Source organism: Bidens hawaiensis, unplaced genomic scaffold (assembly GCF_021521415.1).
Source record: "Bidens hawaiensis isolate Kalapana, Puna unplaced genomic scaffold, B.hawaiensis_p1.1 tig00002717_1, whole genome shotgun sequence".
NCBI lineage: Eukaryota > Viridiplantae > Streptophyta > Magnoliopsida > Asterales > Asteraceae > Bidens > Bidens hawaiensis.
This window is the reverse complement of record NW_027491146.1, coordinates 1719302-1737508: the sequence shown is the minus strand read 5'-3', so window position 1 is coordinate 1737508 and position 18207 is coordinate 1719302. Positions and strand designations below refer to the sequence as shown.

The following is an 18207-nucleotide window of genomic DNA, read 5'->3' as shown; positions in this document are numbered from 1 at the left end:
CGATGTATGCCACTGTCCATATTGTGTAGAAGAAGCTTTCAAAGTTGAGTATGATGAAGACAAACCAAAAAAGAAGAAGAGCTCACAACGCTCTCTAAAGAAAAGGTATGAAGATGGAGAACGTTGTTTACTAGGTGAACCATCAGGCAAGTTTGATTACTATGTCCTTTATGGTAACCCAACGCAGAAGCCAAATTCAAAACCAGAACCCTGCAAACCATCACCTCCACCAAGCATACCTCCCAAGGAAAGGTGTTTCGTAATCACCCTTTCCACCTCATCATCAAATTACCAAACAAAATTCTCACCATTAACCTTGTTTGAGAAACCTGAACAGAAAGCCAAGCACTCATGGAAGATATAAAACTCTTCCGTCATGACACCAAGTGGTCCCTCAAACCCAAGCACTGCAGCAGAAGCAACTTTAAACTAGCAAAGTGAAAATGTTGTTGCCCAGAATAAAGTTCTCACAACCATTCTAGCTCAACAAGACAACTTCAGCAAAACCCAAGAAAACCTGGTCAACGACTTCATGGACTAGAAAACATTATCTATGAAGTTAAAACAAAGATCCTAAACCTACATCAAGAGCTAATGGAAATGGTCAAAAACACTCCTACAATGCAAACATCAATAACTCTCTCACACAAAGAGTCAGAAATAAAGTTCCTCAAGGCTTAACTAGCAGACCTTAAAAGACAACATAAGCAACAAAAGGTCTCAACAGTGGTTGATGATCTATGGAAATTACCAACCTCACCCTTTGCAAGACCTAGCTTTGACCCACAACCTTTAGCCAGGGCTCCATTCACATAATCCTCACCATCACTAAGCCTATGGTCTAACCAAAGAAGCATGCCACAAAGAAGATCACCATCCAAATCCACGGGTGCCTCTTCCAGCAACCCTTCATCATCGAAAGCCAAAGAAGTATTCAGAAAGCACACACATGATGATAACATGATGATGGCTTCATCAGTTGCTCCAGTGGATCTACCAATCTCGAAAGAAGACCCCATTACAACCCTGCTACATAAGCTAGCCACAAAAGACTCTCCAAGAGTCCTCCCATGTATTGCCTCCAACATGACTGTCACCTCAGATGATGAATCAAGGACGAGGAAATACCAAACCCAAGTGAAGCATTCGAGCACTTGTTCATGAATGAACAAGAAACCACAATTAGAAACGATATCGATTCAGATGTCGAAGATGTAGCTGCACAGACAGAAACCCTGAACAAACCAAACGTCCTAAGATCGGACTCCAACATAAAGTTCACCTTTGATGACATTCCCCCGTCACAGTGGCGTGAAAGAATTGTAGAAATGCATACATGGTGTGCAGCTGAACTTCAACAACTTAGATCGCTAGAATAACTCATACACGTGATCCATAATGAATTCATTGGGAATCCCCTTAATCATAAAGTTCACGCACGTGATGAATTCCTAAAAATGAACTGCTGTTCGTTCTACCCAAAAGATCTCGAAAAACAATATAACCGTATGTCTGGACGATATTATTGTCATAATGGCACAGATGACGCAAACCTCAAACAGATCTTCCTATGATATTTTCCAAAATCCCTCTGTAATTAAGCATTTAGAACTCTGGAAAGCAGGAAAGTAACATGTGCACAAGCATCACTAGAAGAGCTATATCAGCTTATTACAAACGCTCTAGCCAAGCTTTGTAATCAGAAAAGATTCCTAAGTGACTACGAAAAGACGAACAGTCGTCTTGGCTCAGCATGCAATGATAGTCATCTTAAAATCAAATACAAAGATGAATCATCCTGCAGCTTCTCGAAGAAATCCCACTTCCCAAAGAATCATAAAAAGCATTATTCTTCAAGAAGAAAATTTTCTAAAAAGAAGTGGAAGTTCCTAAGGAAAAAATCTTTTAGAGGAAAAAGCACATACAGGTGTTACATTTGCAATCAGAAAGGCCATTTTGCAAAGGATTGCAAAGAAAAAAACAAAACCCGGGCCTTACTCCAGATGATAAATCAGGTAGAGCAAGTTGATATCTAATGTGCTAAAAGTAGTTTAATAATTATTAACTAATTTAACTTAAAATAGAAACTAAGTAATACTCTAGACTCTCTAAAACTTGACTAAACTACTAACCGGCAAGTAAACCGATCGACTCTAGTAAAGCTAAGTAAGTCCGGATATCAAACCCACAAGACTCTTTAAATTACATTTATTAGCTAGTTAGACTCAACTACAGACACGACTTATTTATTTATTTATTTATATTTGTTTAAGAGGGGGTTTTAGGTAAAATAATAATTTAAAACTATTATTAAAAACTACTTTAAGAAAACAAGTAAATTAAACGAAACACAAGTTTGTTGATTAAATCAGATGATAATGTAAAACTACCTAGGCTAGAATCCTTTAAGTTTCAGTTTTCAATTAAGTTTATGGGCTCAAATTTCCAAAATCTTCTACGAATTTTAAGTCTATGGGCTCAGGTAATGTTTAAGGTTAAGTTTAGGGGTGTTTATATAGACTTTCAAGGCCCATAAACTTAAAATTCGTAGAAGATTCTGAAAATCTGAGCCCATAGACAGCCAAAGCAATGGCATTCATCCAATGTTTATGGCAAGAACTAGAGATTCGTCTCCAGATCCTCCAATCCCGGATCCTCTAGTAAAGTTCAATTTGCTGCTTGATCACTATGCAAAACATATCCCAGTGTTTGCATTGATAGACTCTGGATCACACAAATCAGTACTAAATCCAAGCATTCTACCCCCAAGTTATTGGCGCCCTCACAAACAATTTTTTCTAACCGCCAGTGGTCAAACTTTTTCCATTAACATGATCAGCAAACCAGTATACATCAGACTCTTCCCCACATGTGTCATCAGACACAGATTTTTAGGGTCAAGCCACCATGGAAAAGATCTTCTCCTTAGTTGGGATATTATATTCCAATTACCAAAAATGAGATTTTTTTGGCTACAATGGACTCAAGTGGAAAATATTTGTCAATCCATATACCACAATCCATCATCTTCACGTGAGTACACCCTCACCTCACCCCATAGAAGCACTCAAAAGCCAAATCATCAAAACCTCTTGTGCCTTGAACCATACTGAGTTTATGACGAAACACAGCTCACCCTTGTGGCTTAATCCTTCATTTTTTTGTGTCATTGCCATTCAAACAAAATGAAGGCATAAACCCAAAAAAAGTAAGCCATCCATGAATGAACCCAGATAATTACAAGCTTGCAACATAAGAAAGCTCAAAATTGGCCAAACAAAGTTTAATATAACCTACAAAATCCCAGTAGACTTGTGAAGCCTTTTACGTTAATAAACGAAGTGAGCAAGTTCGTGGAAAATTAAGGCTGGTTATTAATTATCAGCATTTGAATCATTTTTTAGTAGATGACAAGTTTCCACTTCCTTAGAAAAACTCCATGTTTCAGTCTTTAATAGACGCAAAGGTTCTGTCAAAATATGATCTCAAGGCTGGTTTCTAGCAGCTTGGTATCAAACCAGAGGATAGGCCAAAGACAGCCTTCTGCATTCTAGATCATCACTACCAGTGGAATCTGATGCCATTTGGGTTAAAGATTGCGCCATCCATTTTTCAGAAAGCAATGGTGACAATATTTGAGCCTATCTTAAACAATACACTAGTTTACATTGATGATATATTGTTCTCCAAAGATGAAGAGTCCCATATAGAATTACTCAAAATATTCCACTCAATTGTCCAACAGCATGGGATAATGCCGTCAGAAAAGAAAATGGAAATTGTCGTTAAAGAAATCGATTTCGTTGGAATGAAAATTGCCGATGGGAAATTCAAACACCAACCCCACATAGCCCAAGAACTCAGACATTTTCCTGACAAAATGACATCACAAAAAGAAATTCAACAATTTCTTGGTCTAGTTAATTATATGTCCGAATCTCTACCAAAGCTGTCAAGTCAAATAGTACACATGTTCCCCATGTTAAAAAAGAATCCTCCGCTATGGACTGAAAAGCAAACGCAGGCTATAAAAGTGATAAAGAAGCTAGCAGATGTGATGCCCCCTTTAAAGATTCCTACGCCAACGGAAAAAAGGATCCTTCAGACAGACGCTAGTGATGAATACTAGGCAGCGGTCTTAATTGTATAAGACGACAAAGGTATCAGATCAATATGTGGATACAAAAGCGACGCGTTTAGTGTGTCAGTAAAACACTACCACTCCACTTACAAAGAAATCTTGGCGGTCAAAAGAGGGATCGAAAAAATTCCAGTTCCATATTATCGGCCATAACTTTTTTATTGAAATGGACATGTCATCATTTTCCAAAATGCTACTGTTCAAGGAAAAAGCTCACCCAAAGGCACAGTTAATGAGATGGGCAAATTGGTTCTCATAATACTCTTTCACTGTTAAACATATCAAAGGGAAGAATAATATCCTTGCGGATTTTCTATCAAGGCCAAAGGCCTGTAAATACCAGGAGTCCAACATGGTTAGGCATCATCGAGTTCTACCCACAATTCTCACAATGGCACATCTCAAAACTTCTAAATCCCTCGGCCAACCCTCAAATCCAAAACCAACAAACCTTCCAAATGAAGTTATTGAAGTTGTTAATACCCACAACCTGGTGGAACCATCTAGCCTCAACTACAAAAGTTGATTTCAATCATTCTTAAAAAGGATGGAAAGTTTTCAAAAGGGGAAAATTTTCACCCTGATTTCCCTTTTCTTCATGTCTTCCATATAGACGTTCCATCTACCTTGACGAAAGAAATGCTAGGTTTTTTCTGGTGCTTGTTTGAAGTATTCACTATAGTCGTTTCTTTCAACACCTCAAAGTTGGTTGCGTACTTCCTTGAATTAGGAGAGTTACCTGAAGATCAAAAGTATAATCTAAAAATTTTAGAACGGTTCCTTCCTATTGAAAAATGGATACAAATAATTGGTTCCTCACCAAAAAAGTATCTAATTGCCCACTTCAAGAAACCCAATCCACAAACAGGTCAAGAAAGGGCCTACAGAGTCCCAGCCACATTCATCCATTCTTGGTCAAACATGAATCCAACAAGTTGGTTTTTCAAAGCAAATTTTTACGAAGCTTGGTTGCAAATTCAAAAAGATATGGCTTTAACAAACAATGTTGATCCCAAGAAGTTACATGCTTCTATCTTAAAAGGAAAAGTTTTATGGCTAGCGGATCATCCGTGTGTACAAGATTAGGAAAAAGCAATCAACGATCACTTTGAGACATAAGTTTTTAAGGGAATTTCAAATAATAAAGAAGGAGATTGTTGGATGATAGACTTGAATGAAATCCCAAAAATTCCAAATGATAGCGAACTACAAGAAGCAAATACCCCTCAAGTTTCAGTCAGCTTCTAGACCCTCCAAAAAATATGATGGAAACACTTCAAGCATGGAACCTCTTGCCATGGCCTCAAAACCATGGCACAAAAGAAGCAACTGGGAAATAATGATCAAAGTAGTCTTAATCCATGGAGGAAGTTGATAATAATTGTGTGTCTTGTATAATATTGTCTTAATTCTGATTAAGTGTGTTTTTTAAAGTCTAATCACTCTTAAAGTGGTTAGTTACGATTAGTCCATATGATTGGACATGATGTCATGGCTTATCTCATAAGGTATGGCCCTTATTTCACTAGTATGGGCCTTGTGTATTTTTATGAGGTTAGTTAGCTTTTCCTTTGCAATAAAAGGAAGGCTTCTCTTCAATTGTAAACCATCCCTTAAAAGAAAGAAAATTTCTTCCTTATATCTTCTCTCTAGTTCTCTCTTGAGTTCTTGAGTGTTATTGAGTTCTTTAGTTCTTCTTAAGTTCTTTTATGGTATCACTCCTACCTCACTGATATCTTTCATTTCCTACATTTATCTATCGCGTAAAAGAAAACTATTTATACTTTATTCGAAATATATACTTATATTACTAGGTTTTATCCCCCATAATACGGGGGTTGTTTTACATTTTTCATTTTTTAATATTTATTTTTTGGATTTAAATTTTCTTTATTGTAAGAAATTTATTAATATACTCAGGGTTTCATAAATAAATAATATGTTATAACCCGTTTAAAATTTATATGGGTTGACCATCTTATTTTTTTTACTATAAAATTATTTCTTCATTATAAATAATATCTTTATTTTAAAAAATCAGATTTTAATTTTTAGTATATCCCTATTTTATAGGATTTTCATATCAAATATTTGGTAAGATTAATTTTTAGTTTAATGAGATGTTATAACCCGTTTAAGAGCTATGTGGGTTTGGTGAGACCCATACTCGTGAATTCGGGTCAAATGCATGGGAATCCTCCATTTACAAATAAAACAATCTGGTGGCTTGAAAGAATTTAGAGAGCAAACAGAAAGCTTTTAAAAGTTTCATTTATATATATTACTAGGTTTTATCCCCCCGTATTATGAGGGTTGTTTTAATTTTTTCGTTTTTAGTATTTATTTTTTAGATTAAAATTTTTTTTATTTTAAAAAAGTTAATAATATACTTAGGTCATGTTTGGGATTCCTTATTTGCACCTCCTTTTGACTTATATAAGTTGTTTTAGATAAGTTATTCCCTCCAAACTTAACAAAACCTCCTTTTTCCTTCTTTAAAAACTTAAAAAAGTCACATTACCCAACACCTTTTTAACTTATAAAAGTTAATAAGTTACAAGAAGGAAAAAAAATAAGGAATCCCAAACACCCCATTAGGGTTTGATGATAAAAGGGTTTCACAAATTTATGATATGTTATAACCCGTTTAAAAGCTATCTGAATTTGGTGACCCATGACCCGCTTATTTTTTTTTACTATAAAATTGTTTCCTAATTATAAATAATATCTTTTATTTTTAAATCATATATTAATTTTTAGTATATCCCTATTTTATAGGATTTTAACATCAAATATTTGGTAAGATTAATTTTTAATTTAATGAGATGTTATAACCCGTTTAAGAGCTATCTAGGTTTGGTGAGACTCATACCCGTAAATTCGAGGTCAAATGCATAAGAAGCCTTCACTTACAAATAAAGCAATCTGGTGGCTTGAGAGAATTTAGGAGCAACCAGAGAGCTTTTAAAAGCTTTTGTTTATATATATTATAGATAGATAATCCGTATTATCTTAAATAAAACATTATTTTTAAACTTTATCTCCTTTTACTAAACTTTAAAAATTTTAACCGTCGGACAATATTAATTCATAGTGACAATTCCAACTTTCAATTTTATTAACGACAATCTCAACCTAAAAGATCGTCAACTCCGTTTTTTTATGAAGTGGCGTGTGATGTGACAAAGACTTTTACATTTTCAAGAATTAATTATACGGATGGTTACTGTTATTAGTTATTTTGCACATTTAATCCCTAACTTTAAGAAATAACATGTTAGGACCAAGTGTTTGAAAGCAGCTAAAAGCATTCTGAACCTATTCCTTATTCATATCAATATAATTACATTAAAAATATTATATTTTCTTTCTCCTATTCAATAAAATAATACTTTTGTATATTTATATCATTATCCTTTATCTCTCCTCTACTCATAACCACTTTCTGAAAATATTAAAAAATTATATTGTATGAATAGTATAACCCTAAACTTAACTTTCTCATATAACATTTTCTCTCTTTTTACTCACAACCATACCATATAATTTAAATTTTTTCTCATATATTTTTAGTGAATGAGCTAAGAATCTCTAACATATTTGGTCCTTATAATGGATGAAGGTTAACTTTGTCCATTAAGTAAATGAATGTAAATTACAAACTTTTCCTCGGTAATTAAAATCAATGAAAAAAAAACTTGTAAAAATATTCTTGTCCACTTCATTTTTTTTAATCAAACCCTAAACCATCTTCTAGACTCTTTTCTTGCAAACCCCCTCCGCCAATCAAAAACCTCTCCACCACCGAGGATTGGCGTTGCTACCATCGAAGACCACAACCAAAATCCATTGCCGCCAACTTCGCTTTAAAAGCACCCGACGCCACCCTATCGATACATGCTCTAGTGGCTTTGTTTCCTCCTGTCATTAAAACCATTACCATCTCCTTTACAACCAAATCAATGACACAACTGCAATTAATATTGGCCAATACTTAAAAGTCGATATTACTACAAACCAAATCTTGCAACCTAAAAATGAAAAGATTAATAATGACTAATAATGGGTCAAAAATCCACAAGCAGGTGATTATATATTAAATCCGGGCCAGCCTAATTAAAACAATGGGCCATAACCCAGCAGCCCATTCCATAAACACCTCAAAACAAAGATACACCCTTCTTCGTCTTAAATCCCAATTAGGGTTTATTGTGTTTCTTGAGCTGCAACAACAATGGCGGGTGGTTCTCGGTCTCAAATTAACAAATCCCATAAAACCCGTTTCGCTTCCAAGTCATCTCGCAATACCCACAGAGTATCCGTCAAAGGTTTCATCTTTTTCTCTAAAGATTCAACCTTTGTATGTATTTATATGATTTTGAGATATAATTGAAGTAATAGGTGGATAAATTATGCGTCTTTGCAGTTAAATAATAACGTATACAGGTTTTTAAATTAAGTTGTCTGATTGTATTATTGTTAGTAAGTTAAAAGCTTAGTTAATTTTGGTAGTTTGCTCTGGCATGAAACTGAAAAAACCAAACCTAAATAACCGAAATGAAACAGTAACCGACGGTTTGGTTTTATGTTTTGTAAAAACCAAACTTTCCGTTCGGTTTTGGTTTTGTGTAATTAAAATCGAAAAAACCGAACTGAACTCAACTTATAAATTTTCTTTTTTTTTTGTTTATTTTGAATTTTATGTGATTTATAAGAGTTTGATATAAAGTATTACCTGAATAATTTAGACTAACAAAAGAATTTAAGCAAAAATCCATCAGTTTTGGCTATTTTTTCGGCCCGAAATTTTAAGCACAAATGGGGAAACCAAATTGAATGCAAACCAAAAACTGAAACCTAATGGCTTCTGATAAAAACATAAAAACCGAGCTGATCCATGCACATCCGTAGTTATTAAGAATATAAAAGCTTAGTTAAGTTTGGTAGTTTTGTTAGTTGAATTTGTTTCTAGGTAGTTAGGGTTAAAATACGTAGTTGAATTTAAATTAATCACCTGATTACATCATTGCAACATTGTTAAGCGTAAAAAGGCTTAGTAAAGTTTGGTTGTTGAATTTTTTATTAGTTAATTAGGGTTACAAGGCGTAGTTAAATTTCTTAAATTAATCATTTCATTTTATCATTGTTATGAGTATAAAAGTTTAGTTAAGTCTGGTAGTTTTGTTAGTTGAGTTTGTTAGTGGTAATTAGGGTTACAAATACATAGTTAGCTGCATTGTTGCAAATTGTAAGTCTAATCACAAGTTTTTGCTTTTCAGTATTCTCTGTACATTCTATTTAGATTAGAGATAGCTTTTGGTTTATACAACGTTTATAATTATGTATTGTCTTATGTGTTTTTTTACTGGAATTTAGATAAGAGCAAGATTAGCAAACCTGATCGTAATGTAGGGAAGGGGGCTCGAGCTGCTCGACTGCAACGTAACAAAATGGTAATTTGCATTTTTCTTTGCACTTTTCATTAGTTTTGAGCTTATAACTGGTTTCAACTTATAACTTATAATCATATGAAAGTTGTTTAATTTTAGTTTGGAAAACGATTGAAAGGATAAAATTTAATGGTCGGTTTTGAACGATGCAGATGAGAGAGCAGAAGAGGGCTACACTTTTAAAAGAGAAAAGGGCTACTAGTGGAACAACTAGTGCTCCTCGTGTTATTGTAAGTAATATTTATGTTGAGTTTATATTACTGACCATATGATATGAAACATTATTAGTTAGAACCTATGAAAAATTTAATTTGTTTTCATAAATTAGGTTTTATTTGGGCTATCCGCTTCTACAAATGTAAGCTCATTAGCAGGGGATCTTTTGGCTTTACTGTCAAACGAGAATAATGGAATTTCGTTACCAGCAGTTGCTTCATCTGAGTATCGATTAAGAGCAACGGTAGGTTGACTTGTTATAAATTAAAGTTTGATTTTATACAAGGAGTTGTTGACACAAATAACAATATGAAATTTATTTTAATAGTTTTCAAATTTTGATCATTTACCTGCTTAATGAAAGCTATATTTAAGCTTAAAGTTGAAAGCTTGGTATTATTTTTGTAGGTCTTACAAGCACCACATGGTGATTTGATGGCATGTATGGAGATGGCTAAGGTACTTAAAACTTAAATGTTTTTGAAACACTATGTCTATATTTATATGTATATGTTTACATATATTACCTGTTTTTGGTTGATTCAAATTAACGCTGTTGTATATTTCTATCAAAGATTGCCGACTTGGTAGTCTTTGTGGCTTCTGCTAACTGTTCAAGCGAGCCCGGCAGTTCAAACTATTACATCGATGAATTTGGCTCTCAGTGTCTTTCCGTGTTTAGGTCTCTTGGTTTACCAAGTACTGCTGTTTTCCTTCGAGTAAGCATTACACCTAAATTCTATGCTTTTTAAATGATTGATATGCACACAAGAAGTATCTTGTTTGTATTGACAGTTGGATCATTTGTTATCAGGGTTTACCTTCTGATTTAAAAAGAAGAAATGATTTAAAGAAAACATGCGTTTCTAGTCTCTCTTCTGAATTCCCTGAAGATTGCAAGTTTTATCCGGCAGATACTAAAGATGACTTGCACAAGGTATATAGTTATTAGTCTTTAACTAGTCAGTTGAGTAATAAACAAACCCTAGCTTAAAACACAACATGTCAAAAGTCACCAAAGAGTATATTTAAGTTCTAATGCATAGAACATCCCAATTCGTTATGTTTGCTTTTTTTGTAATCATATTTGTCAGTGACACGTTGAATCAGTATTATGAAAAACTTTTAAGACAATTGGTGTGATAGGTTTCATGATCCAACATATAACAAAGCTAGGGGTGTGCATGGGTAGGTTTTCGGCTCAAAACCAATCGAAAACTGAAATTTCTGTTTTAATATTTGAAAACTGTTTGGTTTTGGCTTGTTCAGTTTAGGTTTGGTTTTGTTTTTTTCTTTTTTGGTTTTGCCATTTGGGCTTAAAATTTTTGCGTCAAAAAAGGTTTTCTCAAAATAATGAAGTTGGGCTTAAATCATTTTGTTAATTAGTAATTAGCTGCTTATTATACATTTGGATTAAAATATTTGGGTTACGTTAATTATTAAATTTTTTAGAAGTCAAATTGAAAAATGAAAATCTCCAAATCTGTTCAGTTTGATTTTTTCGGGTTTAATCACATGCAAAACCGAAACGAAAACATATAACCAAACAGTTTATTGTTTGCATTTGTTTTTTTTGGTTTCATGCACACCTCTAAGTCGAAAGTTGCGGTTTCAACTCGTGCTCGTCTTTGACCATTGTCTTGACTCTTGATTTGACATTGTTTCTATGTAGTTCATGTTTCTTTTCAAGGAACAAAGGCTCACAATACCTCATTGGCGAACCCAACGACCTTATCTGATGGCTCACAAGGTAAGTTGTTATTTATACTCTCAGTTTTGAAGTGCATATATTATATTATAAACTATTAATATCTGTGTGTGTATTTTATATCATGACAGGTGGACATGGCGGCTGATGAGTCTGGAAAATGTACACTTCGCATCACTGGTTATCTTCGAGCCCGCAATCTTTCTGTAAACCAGCTGGTACGCATTTAATAAAGTATTTTAACTATTTACCACGGTATAAAGATTTGGTTAAGGTGTTTAACCTTGTTTTCGTCAGGTTCATGTGTCAGGAGCTGGGGATTTTCAGTTGGGAAAGATTGAACTTCTCAAGGATCCGTGTTCATTAAACGTTAGAAAAGAAGGGGATTTTATGGATGCAGATGAAGTAAATGCTTTAGATGTACAACTTCTTTTAAAGCTACTGGATTTATAATGTTTATCTATGTATATCAACAAACTTGGCAACAGTGTTAGGATGCTTGCTTAATATTGCAATATGAAATTTTGCAGGTCATCAAAACTTTACTCCCAGATCCTATGAAGCAAGAACCTTTACTTGTTGAAAATATACCCGATCCTCTTCAAGGCGAACAGGTAACTTCTACAGAGGGTTTTTTTTAACTTTTTTACTGTGGTTATTTATAAAGTGCAGAAGGTTTAATGCATTTTATAAAATATTCAAATAATTATAGAAAAGTCAATTGCTTTTTTGGTCTCTGGTTAGAAAACCTCATTTGCTTTTGTTATAAGTGCATAATCTTCGGGAGTGTTTGGATTTGTGTTTTGAAACTGTCTGACTATCATGATTGGCTAAACAAATTCTGCTTCTGTGTTCTGATTATCTGATTATTAGGGGTTAAATAACCTAAGAACTTAAAGCTTTTTTATTCTATCTTGTAAAAAAATCTGTCCTTTTTTCACAAATTTGTTGTTTTTATTCATATTACTTTCTTGAACAATTAGAATTTCTCAGTCACTACAAAATTTGATTTTTGTTTAAATCTTTTATGCATATAGACATGGCCAACAGAGGCGGAAATGGAAGAAGCTGACATATTACATAAAGAAAAGAAGCAGAAAAAACGGTCTCTTCCACGTGGCACTTCTGAATACCAGGTATGTAGTTATTTTGAGTTATTTTGACAAGTGTCCACATATTGTTCATTTGATGGTTTCATGATTTATATAAAATAATTTTATTTTGATAATATATTGCAGGCTGCTTGGATTGTGGATGAATCTGATGCGTCTGGCACAGACAGTGATGATGATGGTTCAGAAAATGGCATGGTGGTTGACGAAGAACATGAGTTGACTGGTCAAAGTGATGGTGGGAAGTTTGACCGTGAGTTTGACGAGGCTTCACTCAACCTTAGGGATGATTCAGATGATGAAACTGAAGCTGATAATATGATGATGGTATCTTAACAAACCTCTTATGTTCGTTATGTGGTTTTTATTTTTATATGATTGATATCTCAGATGAATCATAAATTATTATATATTTTTCGGCATGCAGGATAGCGATAATTTGACCAAGGAGCAGATAGAAGAAGATATTCGAAAAATAAAGGAGGCGCATGCTGAAGATGAGGGTATGGACTTGACTTGTAAACGAACTGAACGAATACAAACGGAGCATGTTCGTGTTCATTCGTTTAACTTTAACCGAAAAAACGATTGCGCATGAACAATTAAAAGATTGAAGTTTCTTGTTCGTGTTCGTTCGTTAAGAAAAAGGGGTGTTTGTTTATGTTCATTCGTTGATAGTGTAAACAAACGGTTCACGCACGTAAATTTACGAACATAGATGAACTAACAGAGCGAACACTTATTAAAAGCAAACATGAACAACAATATATTGGACTGAATAATAAAACTGGCCTAAGTTGTAATCGGTGATATTTTAATCTCATAAAAAATGAGCGTTCGCAAACATAAATGAGCAATCGAGACGTGTCTTCTCATTCAGTCATAAAACCAAATAAACATTTACTGGCCACTACAAACTTCTTTATTCACCTTTTTCAATCTTTTTGTTTAATACATTTGACTGGATACTCAGACGCTAAACATATTCTCAATCTTAGCCATTTGTATATAAATGCGTAAAATTACCAATTATATTTTTGTTTTGATTTTATTGTGTCTCAGAGTTCCCTGATGAAGTGGATGCTCCAGTAGACATTCCTGCTAGGAAACGCTTTGCCAAATACCGAGGCTTAAAGTCGTTTAGAACATCTTCATGGGACCCGAAAGTAAGCTCTATATAATAAGAAACTATAATTCTCATAGTTTTTAGATTCCTTTTAACCTTATTCTTGTTCTTTCAGGAATCTTTACCTCAAGAATATGCAAGAATCTTTGCATTTGATAATTTTACAAGAACACAAAAGCACGTTTTATCTAAAGCTCGGGACATGGAACAAGGAAGTTCAGATGAATGCGTACTTGCAAATTCTTATGTGGCACTCTACATTAATGAAGTACCGGTTCATATTGCTTCAAAATTATGCGTTTTGGCGAAGACGATGCTGGTTGTTGCATGTGGTCTTTTGCAACATGAATCAAAGATTTCTGTTCTTCACTTTAGGTATCTTATTATATTTGCATTTTCTGTTTCTGTATCTTTTCTATGTTATGTATGTAACATAGAGCTCGTAACAAGCCAAGCTCGAGCTCTTTGTAAGATTAAACGAAGCGAGCTTGAGCCTAGTTGACCTCTAGTCGGCTCAAGAGGCTAAACGAGCTTATTATTTGTATAATTTTTACTTAATAATTAAAATATTAACATGGAGCTCCGAAACGAGCCGAGCTTAAGATTCATCTAATTTTGATTTCATGTATTTTACTTAGAGCTTGAGGCAAGCCGGGCTCAAGCTTGGGCTTGGGCTTGGGCTTGAATCGGCTTGTTTCTGCTGGTAATTATATGTGTCAAAATTGGTAGGTTGGGTAATAGGTTAGAGTAGGTGAAAAAGCTAGTTTAAAATCATGGTTTTTGTTTTGTAATAAATAGTTAGCATATATGATATTGTTAAAAAGAACTTATGTAGTTTTTGTGATGATTTTGCTTTTGAAAGGACATGATTTTAGGCTTGTAAACGAACCAAATGAACACGGACGGAGCATGTTCGTGTTTGTTTGTTTAACTTTAAATGAACAAATGATGAATCACAAACAATTAAACGAACAGGGTTCTTGTTCTTGTTCGTGTTCGTTACTTTGTTACAAAACGAACATGCTTGTTTTTGTTTATGTTTGTTTGTTTATAGTATAAACGAACGGACATAACTGGACATAGATGAACTAATATAAATGAGCTAAAAGTAATGCGAAAAACAACATGTTGGGCCTAAAAGGTTATAAAACTAGACTAAATTGCAAAAATCCAAAAAGACTTAAATGAATATGCATTAATTAAACGTTAACATAAATGAACGTAGAAAAACGAACGGTGACGAACATTAATCGTCTAACAAGACATTTGTTCATGTTCGTTCGTTTATAAAATAAACGAAGATAAACGAACTTCTTTCCGAACTGTTCATGATTTATGTGGTTTTATGTTTTGTTTTGACAGGTTAAAGAAACACGAGACATACACTGAGCCAATAAAAGCCAAAGAAGAATTAATATTTCACGTTGGTTTCCGACAGTTTATCACAAGGTATGAATTATTCTCATTATAGTTTTTTTACATCCGCTATTATTCACACTTTGACCACTTTGACTTTTGGAAAAACTTGCAGACCTACTTTTGCATCCGACAATTTCAATTCAGACAAACATAAGATGGAAAGATTTTTACATGCAGGACGGTTTTCAATAGCTTCAGTATACGCACCAATTTCATTTCCTCCTCTTCCTTTAATTGTTTTAAAGAATCGAGGTGATTCTGTTGCACCCGCACTGGCTGCTGTTGGCTCGTTAAAAAGCATTGACCCTGATAAGATTATTTTGAAAAAGATTATTTTAACTGGGTAAGAATCGGTTTTTGTTTTCATTAACTTTTTATATACTTATTTTGGTACTTTAGCATCCGAGATAAGAGATTTGACTTTCTTCTTTTGTTTATTCTTTGATTTTAGTTATCCTCAGCGTGTTTCAAAATCGAAAGCTGCAGTTAGATATATGTTTCATAATCCAGAGGATGTGAAGTGGTTCAAGGTATGCGCTTCTTTTTTTTTGTGGTTAATACTAGGGATGTAAACACGTATATTATTTAGTTATATACATATATAGTTTTTTTTCGCATATATATAAATAATTATTTTATGTATCAACAAAATATACACTTTTTATTTATTTTTATCATAATTTTACATATAATGATACTTGTGTGTTTATTTATTATTTTATATATTTCTATGTAATCATAGTATGATTTATGTTTTTATATAAAAAGAAAAGGGTATTGAGCTAAATATCGTATTAGGCTCAAGTTCGCCCTGAGCCGCTCACAAGTGGCTCGATTCATTTACACCCTAATTGGTACATCTGTTTGTATGGTTTGTCATTAGGGGTGTAAACGAGCTGACCAGAGCTCGAGTTTGCCTAAGCTTGGCTTGTTTTTATTTATTAGTTACTTGGTAATTATTGTTCTAATTTTTTAAATATATAACAAATTATAATTATAATAAATAATATACAAGTAATATACTCGCTTAAGCTCATATAGGCTCGGAATCTTAGTCAATCTCGATATGTGTTACTTGGGCTCGAGCTTGTTTATTAAAAAGAGCCGCACTCGTGCTCGTTAAGCTCTTGCTTAAGCTCGGCTCGGTTTCTATACACCACCATTTGTTACTCTTGTTGACTTGTTTGTTATAATACAGCCCGTGGAAGTTTGGACAAAACTGGGTCGCCGTGGTCGTATTAAAGAGCCCGTTGGTACACACGGTATGGTTCTTTTTTTATTTCTCAAATTCCAAATTAAAAAGAAAAGGTTAAATTTTTATTTTGATATTTTCTGTTGTATTTTGTAGGTGCGATGAAGTGCATATTAAACGGTGTTCTCCAACAGAATGACACGGTATGCATGAGTTTATTCAAGCGATCATATCCCAAGTGGCCCGAACATTGGTTCCCGTTGTCCGCTTGACCTGTCGTCCGCCATTAATCGTGTTGGACATGGTGCTGGAATGAAGCTTTGGTTCAGATTGATTACTTGGTTGCAGCCATTGTAATCTTTTCTTCATTATTCACCACCTACTTGCCTGCTTGGTTGGTGGATGATGAAAAAGTTTTGGTTGTATATTATTTGTTCTCCTTAAGGTATTAGTATTATTGTATTTGATTGTTACGGTATATGATTCTTTTGAGTGAAGTGTTCTAATGTTAAAATTGATTATTATGCTATTTATATTTTGTTCTGCCTTAGCTCTGCTTGCGGTGCGCACATATGATGTATATATGTGTGAACCCTCGGGTGGGCAAAAGTGAAATTGCACTAATTTTGACGTTATTTTACTAATCTCGTGAAAATAACGTTAAAAGTGACGGACGGTTAATCAGGCATCATGTAGTGGCGTTGATAGCTGAAAGATAAGGGTACATGCACCGATCAGCTGGTGTCCCGATGATTGAGTGCTATGTGCCTTATGTCCAAGGCTTGATGCAAAACTACTATCGAGCCGGGGGTCTCACCGGAAGCAGCCTCTCTATCCCTATGGGGTAGAGGTAAGGCTGCCTACATCTTACCCTCCTCAGACCCTACCATAGCTTTGCTATTGGTGGGATATACTGAGTACGATGATGATGATGATATTTTGTTCTGCCTGTTTTTCTTATGTGTGAGTTTGGTTTGTGTTTTGAGTAATTTATTTTATGTTAATAAAAGAGTTTTTGCAATTTGTATGTTAATTGTATTTAGTTACATAAAAATAAGTTTGTAAATTTTTTGTAAGTCATTTTATTTTATTTCTGTGAACTAATTTTTGAAAAAAATGCCTCTAGGAGACGGCTGTTTTCAGCTTTGAAGACATCTTTTAATACTTTTTATATTATTTTAATTTATAACCATGGTGGTTGTAGTTATTATCAAGATTCCTTGTTTCATATTGTGTCATATGGTGTTAACTGCACCTAAATCTTCACACCTTTGCTCATTGCGCCATCCTTCACCCCTATCCCTTCGCTTAATTGCTTATTGCGGCCGCTAGCTGGCTCATGCTTGATCATCTTGTGCCATTGTTTTGCTGGACCTTAACGGACAATCTAAGTATAATATTTGTTTAGTTCATGAAAAGTTATTAACCTGCCCTAATAACTGGTCACCAAAAGTATGATATGTGGTTTGAACTCATGTAATTCGAGCACATGGAGTGGGAGTTGATACCTAGTCAAACACTGTCTTCATTCGAGAATACCACTTTCGGATCTGCAGTGGCGAAGCTTGGGTTTCATTACGGGGGTAAACGAAGTCACAGACCCAAAAAATTTTGGGCCAACAATTCGGTTTGTGTGTGATTCGGTTCGGGTCGGCTCAAATAATGCATCAATATATCTATTTTTGTTCGTTACGTCAAACGATTGTTCTTACAATAAAAAAAAGAAGAAAAAACCTAGATAATTTTTTAACCAACAAATGCCTAAAATATTCATAATAATGTGAGGGGAAGAGTGAGTACCTAGAAGAAGAATTACAAAGCAGCTCGACAACCTTTAAGACCT

At 34.1% G+C, this 18207-nt stretch overlaps 1 protein-coding gene across 1 annotated transcript; it reads left to right on the top strand.

Annotated features, from left to right (window-relative positions):
* The first annotated feature begins 8326 nt into the window (after positions 1 to 8326).
* LOC143620853 (uncharacterized) lies at positions 8327 to 16751 on the top strand. Its single transcript, XM_077092449.1, has 21 exons — positions 8327 to 8469; positions 9518 to 9594; positions 9744 to 9821; positions 9920 to 10051; positions 10216 to 10266; positions 10383 to 10526; positions 10622 to 10744; positions 11480 to 11557; positions 11647 to 11733; positions 11813 to 11935; positions 12046 to 12129; positions 12553 to 12651; positions 12754 to 12954; positions 13055 to 13130; positions 13690 to 13793; positions 13869 to 14128; positions 15116 to 15202; positions 15285 to 15515; positions 15624 to 15702; positions 16371 to 16434; positions 16521 to 16751. Exons 1-21 carry the CDS (start codon positions 8376 to 8378, stop codon positions 16634 to 16636), a joined length of 2388 nt encoding a protein of 795 aa, XP_076948564.1. The 5' UTR covers positions 8327 to 8375; the 3' UTR covers positions 16637 to 16751.
* Positions 16752 to 18207: the final 1456 nt, after the last annotated feature.